The 13453-nt window shown below is 42.0% G+C and overlaps 1 protein-coding gene across 2 annotated transcripts in view; it reads left to right on the forward strand.

Annotated features, from left to right (window-relative positions):
• Positions 1-896: 896 nt before the first annotated feature.
• TAF2 (TATA-box binding protein associated factor 2) overlaps positions 897-13453 on the forward strand; it is a 72061-nt gene continuing 59504 nt past the window's right edge. For both annotated transcript variants that reach the window (XM_056110495.1, XM_056110496.1), the window contains exons 1-6: positions 897-1098; positions 1709-1763; positions 6047-6207; positions 9973-10091; positions 11777-11918; positions 12706-12937. In XM_056110495.1, the coding sequence (XP_055966470.1) occupies positions 1016-1098; positions 1709-1763; positions 6047-6207; positions 9973-10091; positions 11777-11918; positions 12706-12937 (792 nt within the window). In that variant the 5' untranslated portion in view covers positions 897-1015. The remainder of the gene's footprint in view (positions 1099-1708; positions 1764-6046; positions 6208-9972; positions 10092-11776; positions 11919-12705; positions 12938-13453) is intronic.

A 13453-nucleotide genomic window follows, 5' to 3' on the forward strand; every position in this document is an offset into this window, starting at 1 on the left:
TTTTTATTGAATCACTGTGGGAAAAGTTACAAAGCTTTCACGTTTAAGTCTCGGTCATGCAATCAAACACATTTCCCTTCACCAGTACTTAGTTTTCACCACCAAGAACCCCAATATAACCCCCCTCCCAACCCTCCCAATGCCTGTGAGGCAGATGAATTCTAGTTAACACTCTATTTACTTTGATTAGATTCATTGTTTCGACAAAAGATGCATCATTTATTAGAGTTTACACCCCGAAATCAGACCATGATTGTGGTCTGATTGTGATTTCTTTTGTGTGTGTGTGTGTGTGATTTACTTCTATTTTCAATGCATCATGATTCTGAAACAGCCGGCTGGGCGTAGATCCTGAACACATCCTTATATTGTCCCCAAGCTAAAAGTGATAGAATTAAAAAAATATTAAGGCCAGCAGTGGCTCCGCCAGCAGAGGATAAGTCCATCTGGAGTCTGACCTCCCAGCAAAGGGCTCCCAATTGCAGGCGTCCCAATTATCAGCCCCAGCCCCTGGCTCTCCCCAAACCGGGTTTTCACACTCACGTGTGCTTGCAGAGCACCTAGCCCTAAAATTGAATAAATCTTCCTGCTGCTTCCCCCTCTCCTGCCACTAAAGAGCTGTAGCCACGCTCTTAAATGCTTAACAACTGTCCCCCGACCCACAGTACTCGGCGTAGCTGCAAAACCAAAAAAAAAAAAAAATCGCCGGGTGCACGCCCGCAGCACGTCGCTTCCGGCACCGCCCCGCTTCCGGTGACGTCGGAGGTCAGAGGTGACGGCAAGATGTCGTCCGACAGTTTCTTTTGATCAGTTGCGGAGCGGAGCATCCCCGCAGTAGGAGCCGGGCGGAGGCGGCTCAGGGGCGCCAAACCCCCCACGCACGAGTTCGGGGCGAAGGCGGCGGCCGATCGGGCGGGTCGCCGAGAGCCCGGGGCCCGGGGGGCAGCGCGGAGAGAGGTGCCGGGACCGGGCATGGTCCTGGGAACCCCGGAGCCCAACCCCGCCGCAGCGCTTCATGCCGCCGACGGGGATTGAGTCCGCCAGAATGAACAGGAAGAAGGGAGACAAGGGCTTCGAAAGCCCCCGGCCGTATAAATTATAAGTATTTTTCCTCTCCCGGGAGGCCTGTGCTGGTTTGAGTTTTCTGCCGTGCTCTTCTGTGATCGCTGGAGCCCCACGCGGCTGCTGCCACCAGAGGCACCTGCGTGGGCGATAGATCCCGAATCGGGAGCCTGAGAGGATGGAGGGAAGAGTTATAGAGCCACAGTACTTTTCACTAGATCGAATTGCCCCCCCCCCCCCCCCCCCCCCCCAGGCAGATTGTTGGGCATTTTCTTGAAGTTCCGAGGCTGTTGCGTTGTTCAGAGAAACCTTTCCGGGGTGTCTGCAAAGTTGTCGACAGTCCAGTTCTCCCCCCCCCCGCCCCCCACACCACCCCACTTAAGTAAAAGGGTTTGCATTTTGGCCTCCACTATAAGCACCTTACCAGAAGGTCTCGGAATTGTGGATGCCACTATTCGCACAAGGAGAGTGTGCTATCGCCAATTAAAAAAAAAAGAAGTTCTAGGGAAGTCCATTTAAAAAAAAAAAAAGAAAGAGGGTTTGCAGCGGAACTTGACATAGATTTGGGCACGCAGCCTTCGTCGGTGCCTTGGATTGTGTTTCGGTTGAGTAATCGATGTTCTCCTCTCCGTCTCTTTCCATGTACAACCCACCAGGTCGTTTGCATCAACAACATCAACTTCCAGAGGAAGTCTGTGGTGGTGAGTAGAGCCGCAGCCAGTAAAGGGACAGTCAGTAACTGCACCCGGGGTGAGATTTGGGATCTTTGTTGTCACCTGACTAGGTTTTCAAGAGTAGGGAAGAATAAATGTTCAGGAGCGATGGTACAGCATGTAAGGTACTTGGCCTTACAAGCTGCTGGCCTGAGTTTGATCCGGGCGTCACCTGAGATCCCCCGATCCCCCAACCACACCAAGAGTGATCCCTGAGGTCAGAGCCAGAAATTAGTGGAGAGCACTCTTGGATGCACCACTCTCCCAACTCCATCCGAAAAAAGAAAATGGGGGGAGTGCTTATCCCTCATTAACTGCAGGCTTATGGGCTTGCAACCAGACTGCAGGTTTCTTCAGTTCTCTTTCCCCTTCCTCTTATTTTCTTTCTTATTTTTCTGATTAAAATTGTATTCCTCCGAATTTGTCATAGAACAGGAAAATCGGTCCTAACCTAGTGTGCATTGGGGTTATGGTTTGAAATGACCATTAGCCCATCAGAGAAGTTTGTTGCATGCAGAAGCTAAGGCTTGTGGGCTTGCTGAGTTCAGTTGGTATCTCATTCAGTAGCGTATCTCATTAGGTCCGTGTGCCTCTGGGTACATGGCCGTGCTGGAGAGCCACTCGTGGGGGGCCCATTCCTACCTTTGTTGGTAGGACTGTCCACCATACAGAGCCCATGGTCCCAAACAAGAGAAACTTTTTAAGTGGCTTTTCCGGGACAATAGTGGAACTGTAGAACTGTGTTCACTGCTTAATTCCGGGGTCTCTTAGCTCTGGAGAGATGCCCCTCTTTGTTAGTTAAACGAACTTTCTATTGAAAGTCTCTTTGTTGGTGCTTTAATAGACTGCAGCAAGTGATCATGCAGCCTTCTTGTGTTTGAGAAGCACAGAGCACAAGTAAAATGATTAAATTTGCGGTGCAAGAGCCCATTGCCGCATTTCCTGTATTCTTGTTTGGAGACAGTTATGGACTGTTGTGATTGTGACTTTCTTTATAGTGCAATTAGGGAAGGAAAATCAAGGAAAGTAATGTAATACAGAGAATTGATAATTGGCAGAACAGAAGTTAAAGTTAAGGATCCTGGGTGAAAGAAGGAGTAGCTTTACAAGCCCGAGGAAGGTGTGTTGTGAGCAACTAGAGGTATAGAGCAGAATGTTGTGTGGTTGAACGGGAGAGAAGGAAAAGTGCAGCTTTGTGGGCTTTGTAGACATTCAAGTAGTGGAAGTGGAGATTGTAGGAACTGGCCAAGGAGATGGCCCAGAGGCTGGAATTTGAGCCCTGCCATTGCATAGTTCTCTAGGCACTCCCAGGAACAATCCTAGCACACTGAACTGGGTGATGTACACGGGGAAATTTAAAGTGGTGCTAATAGATGAGTCCAACATGTCTGTCTGCATTTGTGTCATTTAAAAGTGATGGTGGCCAGGGATGAGAAAGGGAGAGTGAGAGCCTTCCCTTGAGAGCCTTGAATGTTGGGGAGATGTTAATAAGGCATAATGAAGACTGGTGTCCTTTTTAACTTTGAACACTAGAGAAAAGAAGTGGAAAATCCTCAGAGTTTATTCATGTCAGTTGATGATTTTAAGGGCGTTCTTTGTGTTACAGTGCTTAGCTATCATAACAACATCAAAAGTTAGGAAGTGTCCTTATTTTTAATAAAGGCGCAGAGAACTAAGACAAACTCAAGATCATACACTTGGTGAAGCTGGAGTTTGAGTGCCGGCAGCATGGGCTGTGAGGTGACTGAAAGGGCAGGAGCGCTGGCTTTGCATTTGTGCCCCAGGTTAATCCTGAGAATGTCTTGTCCCCCAGTGCCCCCACACCTCCCCTATAACCACTGCCGGCATTTGCAAGCATTAAACAACAAAATTATCTTTCCCTGGTTCTTCAGTATAAAGCAGTGGTTTTCAGTGGTTGGTTTGAGTGTTGAAGGCAGGCATAGGTTAGGACTCTAGGTGGTGTCAGAGATGATGCAGAAGACTGGGGCGTTCCCTGTCATGAAATACACTTTACCCATTATTAGTGGGCACTTTAGCTCGCTAAGCCAGGCCCTGTTCTTATGTCCTGCTAGTATCTCTAACTTGGCAGTATTTGCCTTGGTAATTTATCTTTTAGTTCGCTTCTTTGGCTTGTGTTTTGTACCGGGAGTTACTTAGTGCCTCCCACATGCAAAGTCTGCACACTAGCCCTTTGAGCTATCTCCCTGGCTCCCTGCGCTCACTCATTCTGTTGTTCTGGTTCTGCTTGCTCTCTTTGATTTCATTCAAGTTTAGTTATGTAGCTTCCTCACTGTGTTGCTGATAATTTAATTTAGAGAATTTTTGTCTTCCTCCCTAAGGAAATTCAACACACACTTTTGGCTCTGTTCTTTCTGTCCCCCTCTGCTTACTCAGGAGTCTGTGCAGATTGTCTACTTTCGAAAGTCTGACTCTCTGTTTTGGGAATTGGAGGAAAGGGCACTGCAAAGTCTATATACTTTTGGGCAGTTAGATGAAACCTTTAAAACTTCTTGCATATTATTTAAAAGCCTTCTGTGAATGGCATTGTGGTATAATGGGAATCTCAGAAACATCTCGATGTGGGTTCTGATCTTAATGTTCTGCTTACAGTTATGCAATCTTCATGTTTTTTTTTACTTACCTGTAAAAATTATAAAGTAATACCCACACTTAGGGTTGTTATGGGTATTAGTGAGAACATATGAAAGTATCTGGTGTATGGTCTTGTGCATTGTACTGCTCATTCATTATTATGATCTAACTCTCTGGTTGCTACTTGTATTTCACTTTCGATATTCCTCTTAACATTTTATAGTCCCTGAAGTGTTAGTTTCATGCCTTCCCATATTTGTTGATTAAATATATCAACTTTCAATCCAGGATGTTAAAGTGGCAGCACATAGAGTAATGTTTCATTATTCTGGTTTTCCGTTTGACTAACACCGAGAGGTGTGGCAGTCCGTGTAATGAGCTGTCCCTTTGATTGTTCACATAGCGAACATGGTAGAACTATATACATATATGACTTGTGAAACTACTCAGAAGGAAATCAGCCAAGCTCATGGAGGCAAATAATGACTTTTTTCTTGCCTGATATCCCCTGTAAGTTCTTGCTGTATCATGCCTCCTGATTTACCTCCCATGACCAGATGATCAGACATATTTGTAGCTTTAATGGTGTGGCGTTTTTTTTTTTCCCCCGTTTGGGGCCAGATTCTTTCAGTTGGTAGCCTGATTGTGTTTCATTGTTTTTTCCTTCATCCTAGTTTAGGTTTTAGTTTATCTAGAAATTATATTAGGAATAGTGAGTTTTTGGAAAAAAAAAGTTTGTATGCAGATTGTCTAATTTTCACTGATAGTGAGTGTGGTCCACTAAGATGATGATACATAATTTACATTATTTGGTTTCTTTTACGAGTGCATTTGAAATGAAGGTGCTGTGATGTAGGCAGGATAAGGAAGGTCCCTTCCCAAGGTAATGGCAAAGATTTCCTGGGAAGAAACAGCCCTGAAGTTAAGACCCGCAGAAGAAAACAGGAAAAAACAGGAACCAAGGCCAATAAAACCCTCACCCACTTACAGCAACTGACCCAGAGAAGCTCCTGAAGAAACAAAAGGCCAGGAAAGAATTTCAAAGACCATCACCACTCCCAATCCCCCTGGTAACCACCTTAGCAACAGACTTTGACTTAGGTAGACGCCCCGCATGGGGACAGATTGAAGAGACACTATAAAAGCCACCTTGAACAAAGGAAGTGCGCACATATGCTGGCCGAGCCCATATACTGCTTGCGCCCATCTGTCCGAGCACATGTGGTGCCTGAGCACATGCGTCACCCTCATCTTTCTTGAGATGTGTACTCTCATGCTTTCGTCTCTAATGCTGGGATGTGTGTAGTGGCACTCTCCGCCCTTGGAGAAGCCCAGGTTCTCTCTGTAGCAGGTTACTCTCTACTCTTTCCTACTTTTTCTCCCTCCTTCCCTTCAAAACCTTCAAATAAAAAGTGTAATCTCACTACTCGCCTACTCCTGAAATTCCTTTCTGCAAGGCGAGACAAGAACCCAGTAACAAGTGTCAGAGGTGGATCGGGAGAAAATCACTGTTTTTCTCCTCCCCACTTCACATGAGTCACCCGTGGGGCCCACTGACGTCACTTGGAGAACACATCCATATATAGCAATTTGGGATTCTGTCTCGAGTGGCATGTAAGTAGAATTTTAAAGATCTTAACATATTCATCTTAATAATGTGGCATTTTTATTCTTCGTAGGGATTTGTGGAACTGACAATATTTCCTACGGTTGCAAACCTGAATAGAATCAAATTGAACAGCAAACAGTGTAGAATCTACCGAGTAAGGATCAATGATTTAGAAGCTGCTTTTATTTACAATGATCCGACCTTGGAGGTTTGTCACAATGAATCAAAACAGTAAGTTAAAGACTTTAAAGCTTTATTTCTAATCATCTTTATATGATTAGTTTCATTTTGGTTTGGTTTTGGTGTTTGGGCCACACCTGGCTATGCCAGGGGCTCTTTCTCTCTCTGTCTCTCTCTGTGTCGTCCCCCCCCCCCACCTCTCTTAAATTGAATCACCATGAGATACAGTTACAAAGCTTTCATGATTGAGTTTCAGTCATACAATGATCAGGAGCTATTTCTGGGTCTGCACTCAGGAATTGCTCCTGGCAGTGCTTGGGGAAGCTTAGGTGGTGCCAGGATGAAACCAAGGTCAGCTTCCTGCAAAGCAAACTTCCTACTCATTATACTATCACTTCCACCAGCCCCTGATTAGCTTCTAAATACTCTCAGGAAGCATTTCTTAGATTAGCATTGGGCTCTGGATCCAATTTTTTTTTCCCTAATTATAGTTTCTGTTGCTTTACCATTTTGCTTCGTAAAATTTACTAACCCTCAGCCACCCTAGGGGGGAAAGGTGTTGTCCCTCCTCCTGCTCCCCCTAGGTGGCTCAGTGGCCACCATCCTCCAGAGGCCATTGGGCAGTCAGGTTTGGGCCCTCAGTGACAAGAAATGTGGGGCCTCATGGGATAGGGCTGGAGCTGGCTCCTTCCTCTCCATCCCAATGAGACTCCAAGTTGCCACCCATGAACGGCCTTTTTGGATCCTGATCAAGCTGCTTAACGGCCATGATCACAGAGACTCAGGAACAAATCTTGGAACCCACAGGTTTTGGCAGAAATTCCTCCGGATTTAAGTGTTAAAATTTTGGAATTTCCAATGAGATATCATTTCACACCACAGAGACTGTCCCACATCCAAAAGAACAAAAGCAACTGGTTCTGGCGTGGATGTGGTGAGAAAGGGACCCTCCTTCACTGCTGGTGGGAATGCCCACCAGCCCTTTTGGAAAACATTATGGACGATTCTCAGAAAATTAGAAATTGAGCTCCCATTTGACCCAGCAATACCACTCCTGGGAATATATCCTAGAGAGGCAAAAAAGTATAGTTGAAGTGACATCTGCACTTGTTTGGTCATTGCAGCACTGTTTACAATAGCTAGAATCTAGAAAAAACCTGAGTGCCTGAGAACAGATGACTGGTAAAAGAAACTTTGGTACATCTACACAATGGAGTACTATGCAGCTGTTAGAAAGGATGAAGTCATGAAATTTACATACAAGTGGTACTATATGGAAAGTATCATGCTAAGCGAAATGAGTCAGAAAGAGAGGGACAGACATAGAAAGATTGCATTTTTCTGGGGAACATAAAGTAACAAAGTAGGAGACTAACACCCAAGAATAGCAGAGATAAGTACCAGGAGGTTTACTCCATGGCTTGGAGGCCAGCCGCACACGCTGCGGGTAAAGGCAGCTCAGATAGAGAAGGGAGCACCAAATAAAGGGTGTTGGGAAGATCCGCCCAGGATGGGAGATGCATGCTGAAAGTAGACTATAGACTAAACAGGATTGCCACTAAATTCCTCTTTTGCCAACCACAGCAAACAAAAGAAGAGAGAGAACAAAAGCGAATGCCCTGCCACAGAGGCAGGGTGGGATGGGGGGCTGGGGGTGGGAGGGATACTAGGATTCGTGCTGGTGGAGAATGGGCACTGGTGTAGGAATGGGTCCTCGATCATTGTATAACTGAAACCCAAGCACAAAAATTTGTAACTCTACAACTGTACCTCATGGTGTTTCACTAATAAAAATTTTTTAAAAATAAATAAAAAATATAAAAGAGATTTCTGCTTAAAAAAAATTCGGAATTTCAAAATCGCGAGGCCACTACTGCAGCCACGCGACATCATATGTTATTCATAACCAGCAATAGAAAACAAATATATTTCTGAGTGTTTTTAAATTTTTTTTTAAAAAAAAATAAGCTGGAGTTCATGCCCAATTCAGTCAGCTAATCAGTGACTGAATAAATTGCTATACTCCTACATAACAAAAATAAAGATTACTGAGAAAATCTGCTTATGAAAAAAATTTACTAACCTCAAAATAAAAAAAGAAAAGGTTTAATTTATTTCTTTTCTTTAGAGCACAGTTCAAAAGTAGTGTCTAAGAACCTTAGGTCAATTTTCTTAGCCACTTTTTACTTTTCTTATTTTCTTTTAAAGTTTGTTATAGGCACCATGGTTTATGATACTGTTATTGGTAGGGTTGGGTGCATAAAACATTCCAGCATCGCAGCTTCCACCAAAGGTCTGCTTCCCTCCCCGTTGTCCCAGAGTTGCCCCTCCCGCGCCCACCTGCTAGTAACTTCTCACTAAAGACCACTTCTGTGTTCATGACTTTGGGTGTTTGCTGTTTCCTTCTTTATATCGTATATGTGAGGGAGGTCAGTCACTGTTTATGTTTCCTGACTAACTTCACTCAGCATGAGACTCTTTGGATCCATCCACATAGCAGCAAATTGCATTGATTTCATAAAATCTGGAAACAACCCAGGTTCCAGGAACGACTGACTAGATAAAGAAACTACGGTTCCTGTACACAGTAGAGTACTACTCAGCCAAACTTAGTGTTTTCAAAAAATAATTAACTTCAGGGTTGGAGAGATAGTACAATGAGATGGGAACTTACCTTGCACGTGGCCAGCCGGGGTTCTATCCTCAGCATCCCATATGGTCCCCCAGAGAACCACCAGGAGTAAGCCCTGAGCATTGCCGGGTGTAGCTCCAAAACAAAAACAAATTACTTCAGCGTATATTAAATGTGAATTTTAGTGGGTTGGCTCTTTCTTCACTGCAATGTGCAGACCAGAGGCAGTTTTTTTCTCCCATTTGTTTTTTAGGCCACACCGGTGGTACTCTTGAGCCATTTGCTACTCAGTGCTTACGGGACCGTGCAGTTTCGGAGACTGAGCTTGGCCGCCTGCATGTGAATCATCCATCTACTCTATCGAGCTTTTTTTTTGTCTATAAAATAGTCTATAATTTTTTTTAACTACTTCTAGAATCTGGTATATCAAATACTCTCGATGTGCCAGACACAGTAACAACAAAGTCTCCAATGAAGACGTTACTGGGCCCGCTCGAGCAAATTGATGATCAGCGGGAGGGCCTTTACTTTACTTTACTTTTACTTCTAGAATATTGTACAAGAATATTTTTTTCTAATATAGCGTATTTCTTCACCTAAAATATTTCCTATTTTGAGATCACTTTTGATCCATTAACATTGTGATGAGTCTTATTTTTACTCTTAGAATTTCTGTTCGTAAAAAAGTGAAAAGCTTTCACTTTTCCACATACAATTACAGGTTTCACTTTCCCCCCTTTGGTAGTGAAGTCACTGTAACTTTATTCACCAAAGCCATGAACATCAACACTATTATAATCATGTGATAAAAACTAAAATAAAATATTCCACTGTCAGATTTTAAAGTTTGTTGATGCACTCAAATTTTTGTCAAATTGGTAAAGAATAATTGCTGCTTTAATTTTACATATGTTCTTTATTCTTGTATTAGAAAAACATAGTGGCTTTGACAATCCAAAATGAATGGAGAATGGAGTGATCATTGTAATTAATAATTATACTGCATATGTGGTGAGGGGACCATGACATTTATAATTTTTGTCATGGGCAATAAAGCAGCAGTTGACTTATTTGAAAGAATTAGGTAAGAAAATATGATTATAAGTAAATGGTGTCAGATATTTGAGAAAATAATTGGTGAAGCATTTGACTTGTTGCTAAGGTTTGCTTTTTCTTTCCTTTAGGAGAAATCTTAATTATTTTTCCAATGCTTATGCAGCTGCAGTTAGTGCTGTGGATCCTGATGCAGGAAATGGAGAACTTTGTATTAAGGTTCCTTCGGAGTTATGGAAACATGTCGATGGTAAAGCACCAAGAATATACTCGCTGTCCAGTTAAATCACGTTAGTTCAGAGACTAGAAGCATTTATGTGAAAATTGATGTCGATTTATAATTAAATATTTTAAATCATTTGGGCATTGGAAGCCTTCTTGAAGCTCACTGACTAATATCAGAGTGAAAGACTGATGAAAAATGAGACTCATTTCACTGTTGCTTTTTAGGTGAAAGTTACCAAAAAAGATTGGGTGCATGGAACAATTTAAGATTTGAGAAGCTCACACAATATCAAGTTAGTTTACGGTTACAGCATTGTGTAGCATGAATGATAAGAAACATCCTGGTTAAATCCCTTCCTTATGTAGAAGACTGATGTAAAATCCAAAGGAAGTAGTGACCTGCTCAATAGACGAAAGTTAGAACATAGTTTTGAACCTACTCTTTTTACTTTTGAGAGTACTCATAATTTTCTTTCTCTTGTATAAACTTACTGCTCTTCTAAATATTCTAACTTTATTTTATATACATAACTACCATTATATAAACTAGCTTTTAAAAAAAACTGATCAACAAGAAAAAAATTACTTTTTAAAAAAAAGTAGGGTTTTTTTTTTCCCTTTTGTGGGTGGTGGTTGGTAAAGGTAAAGATAAAGGCCCTCCCGTTGTTCGTCGATTTGCTCGAGCGGGCCCAGTAACGTCTCCATTGGGGACTTTGTTGTTACTGTGTCTGGCATATCGAATACGTCACGGGGAGCTTGCCAGGCTCTGCCGTGCGGGCGAGATACTCTCGGTAGCTTGCCGGGCTCTCCGAGAAGGGTGGTGGTTGAAAAGGGTACAAATTAGGAGACAAGCAGGGAAGGATCATTACATGATCTGCTACTAGAGATCTAGTAATTTTAGTATAGAAAATTTAAAGTCAGCTTTTAATCTAACTATGAAAGCAACATTTGTTACAGAGAAAGATAACAGATCATCTATAGCACTGTAGCACTGTCCTCCCTTTCATCGATTTGCTCAAGCGGGCACCAGTAACGTCTCCATTGTGAGACTTGTTGTTACTGTTTTTGACATATCGAATGCACCACGGGAGCTTGCCAGGCTCTGCCATGCGGGCAGGATACTCTAGCTTGCCAGGCTCCCCTGAGGGGCAGAGGAATTGAACCCGGGTCGGTCGCGTGCAGGGCAAACATCCTATCCACTGTGCTATCGCTCCAGCCCAACAAATCATCATAATGAATAATATAAATTCTTGAACATCTATTCTCCCTCTCCTCTCTTACTCCCCCATTACAGTTAACAATCTGCAGGGGCATATAACTAAAGGACAAACTTGAAAAGTAAGTTTTAGATTGGATCTGGAAAGCCTGAATGTGTCTTATGTGAGAATTTTAAACCTTTTCCTTAGGCAGTCAGTGTAGCACTGTTAGAAATGTTGTCAGGAACACCTGGCATGACCAGAGTTATATTTTGAAAGAACAGAGCTAGCAGTGACTAGAATTGGGGGGTGATCAGGGCATCAGTCGCTGCTGCTTGGGTATATAGGTGGAGAGATGGTGAGAGCCTGAACTGGCCTGTGTGGTTTCTCATGTGAAGCTAGGTGACCTGCTGACCACCTCATTTTCGATTCAGTAGGTCTTTGTTTTTATTATATAGGTCACTGTTAGCTAAATTATGTATTTTTGTATCCAATGAATTTGCTTCTTTTGCAGAATTGAAGGTCTTAAAGATACACATCAATTTTTCTTTGGATCAGCCCAAAGGAGGCCTACATTTTGTGGTACCCAGTGTAGAGGGAAGTATGGCGGAGAGAGGTGCTCATGTTTTCTCTTGTGGGTATCAAAATTCTACAAGGTAGATTTTGAATTTTTTCTTATTTAAATATTATTTCCAGCTGCAGTTTTCCTACATATGTGCAATACATATTTCACTATAAAATAGGGTTTTATGCGCTTGATTCTCTCAAACAAGTTACATTTTGGGAGTTGTGGGGGTTTCCACAACTGAAGCGCTTAGGGTATACTCCTGCTTTGTGCTCAGGGATCACTCCTAGTAATGCCCACAGTTCCGCTTGCAGTGCTGAGTAGTCTTTATATTAGATTTATCTCTGTTGTTAGCATGTGTAATTATAGCTCATTCTCATAAGTATAGTTCACTACATGTTATGGAATTGGTATTTTGTAGTATGGTACTCTGCGGTGATTAACTCCTTCCACAAGCCAGAGATGTCTTGTTTTCTGTAGATCCTAGAATGTAATACTTCCCCTAAACTGATGGAAAGTTTTTATCTGAGTTGACCCATTTGATGCATTGCATAGTCCAGGAAACAAAATTTCCTGTCTTAGGGAATAGAATTTGAATTATGTTTTTTAAAAATTACTATATATATTTTTTTCATACTGAATCAAGTAAAGCATTAAACAGTAATGTGAACACACAACTGAAAATTACATTTAATTGAAAAGTGGAAACTAAGAATTGCTTACCTCTTTAGAGTTTGGATTGAGATGACCACATGATATACTTTCTTTGTATTGCCAAATTATAATTTTAGAAAGGTTTCGATTTATGTGACATATGGGGAAAACAAATGTCCAGATTACACTTCCAGCATTTTAATACTGTCAACTCTCTTTCCTAGATTTTGGTTCCCATGTGTTGATTCATACTCTGAATTATGCACTTGGAAATTAGAATTTACAGTAGATGCTGCAATGGTGGCTGTTTCCAATGGAGATTTGGTGGAGACAGTATATACCCATGATATGAGAAAGAAGACCTTCCATTACATGCTCACCATTCCAACTGCAGCGTCTAATATCTCCTTGGCCATTGGACCTTTTGAAATACTTGTAGATCCATACATGCACGAAGTAAGTCACATCTGCTTGTTCTTTTCTTTCCTCCCATCCTGTCATTCCTGATTAAAAAGAAGGGCATTATTGAATACCAAGTTTTTCCTGATTAAGAGTATCAGTAGGGAGAAAAGATTTCCTTATGTGATATATTAGTGGGTGAATTCTGAAATGAATTCCTTTCAAAATGTTGCCATCTTGAATTACAGTTTTTTTTTCACCTGAGAGCTTGACATTTAAAATAAGCGTAAGAAGTTTAAATTGATTAGAATATAAATAGAACTCTAACATTTCTTCATTATTATTGTTATCTTTCTGATTTATGAATATTGCTGTTCCATCTTTGTAATCTGAAACATTGCAATTTCAAAATTAAAAGTAAGGTTACTTCTCACTTCAGTATATGCAGAATAAAAGAGAAACTGGCCAGCAGACATCTGAGAGAGTTGGGTTTCTTCTTTTCTATATTCTGTGCCACGGATAATATAATCTTAAAAATAGGGCATCTCTAAGCAATAAGATTTCTAGGTGAAA

This window comes from Sorex fumeus, unplaced genomic scaffold (genome assembly GCF_029834395.1).
Source record: "Sorex fumeus unplaced genomic scaffold, SorFum_2.1 ptg000002l, whole genome shotgun sequence".
Taxonomy (NCBI): Eukaryota; Metazoa; Chordata; class Mammalia; order Eulipotyphla; family Soricidae; genus Sorex; species Sorex fumeus.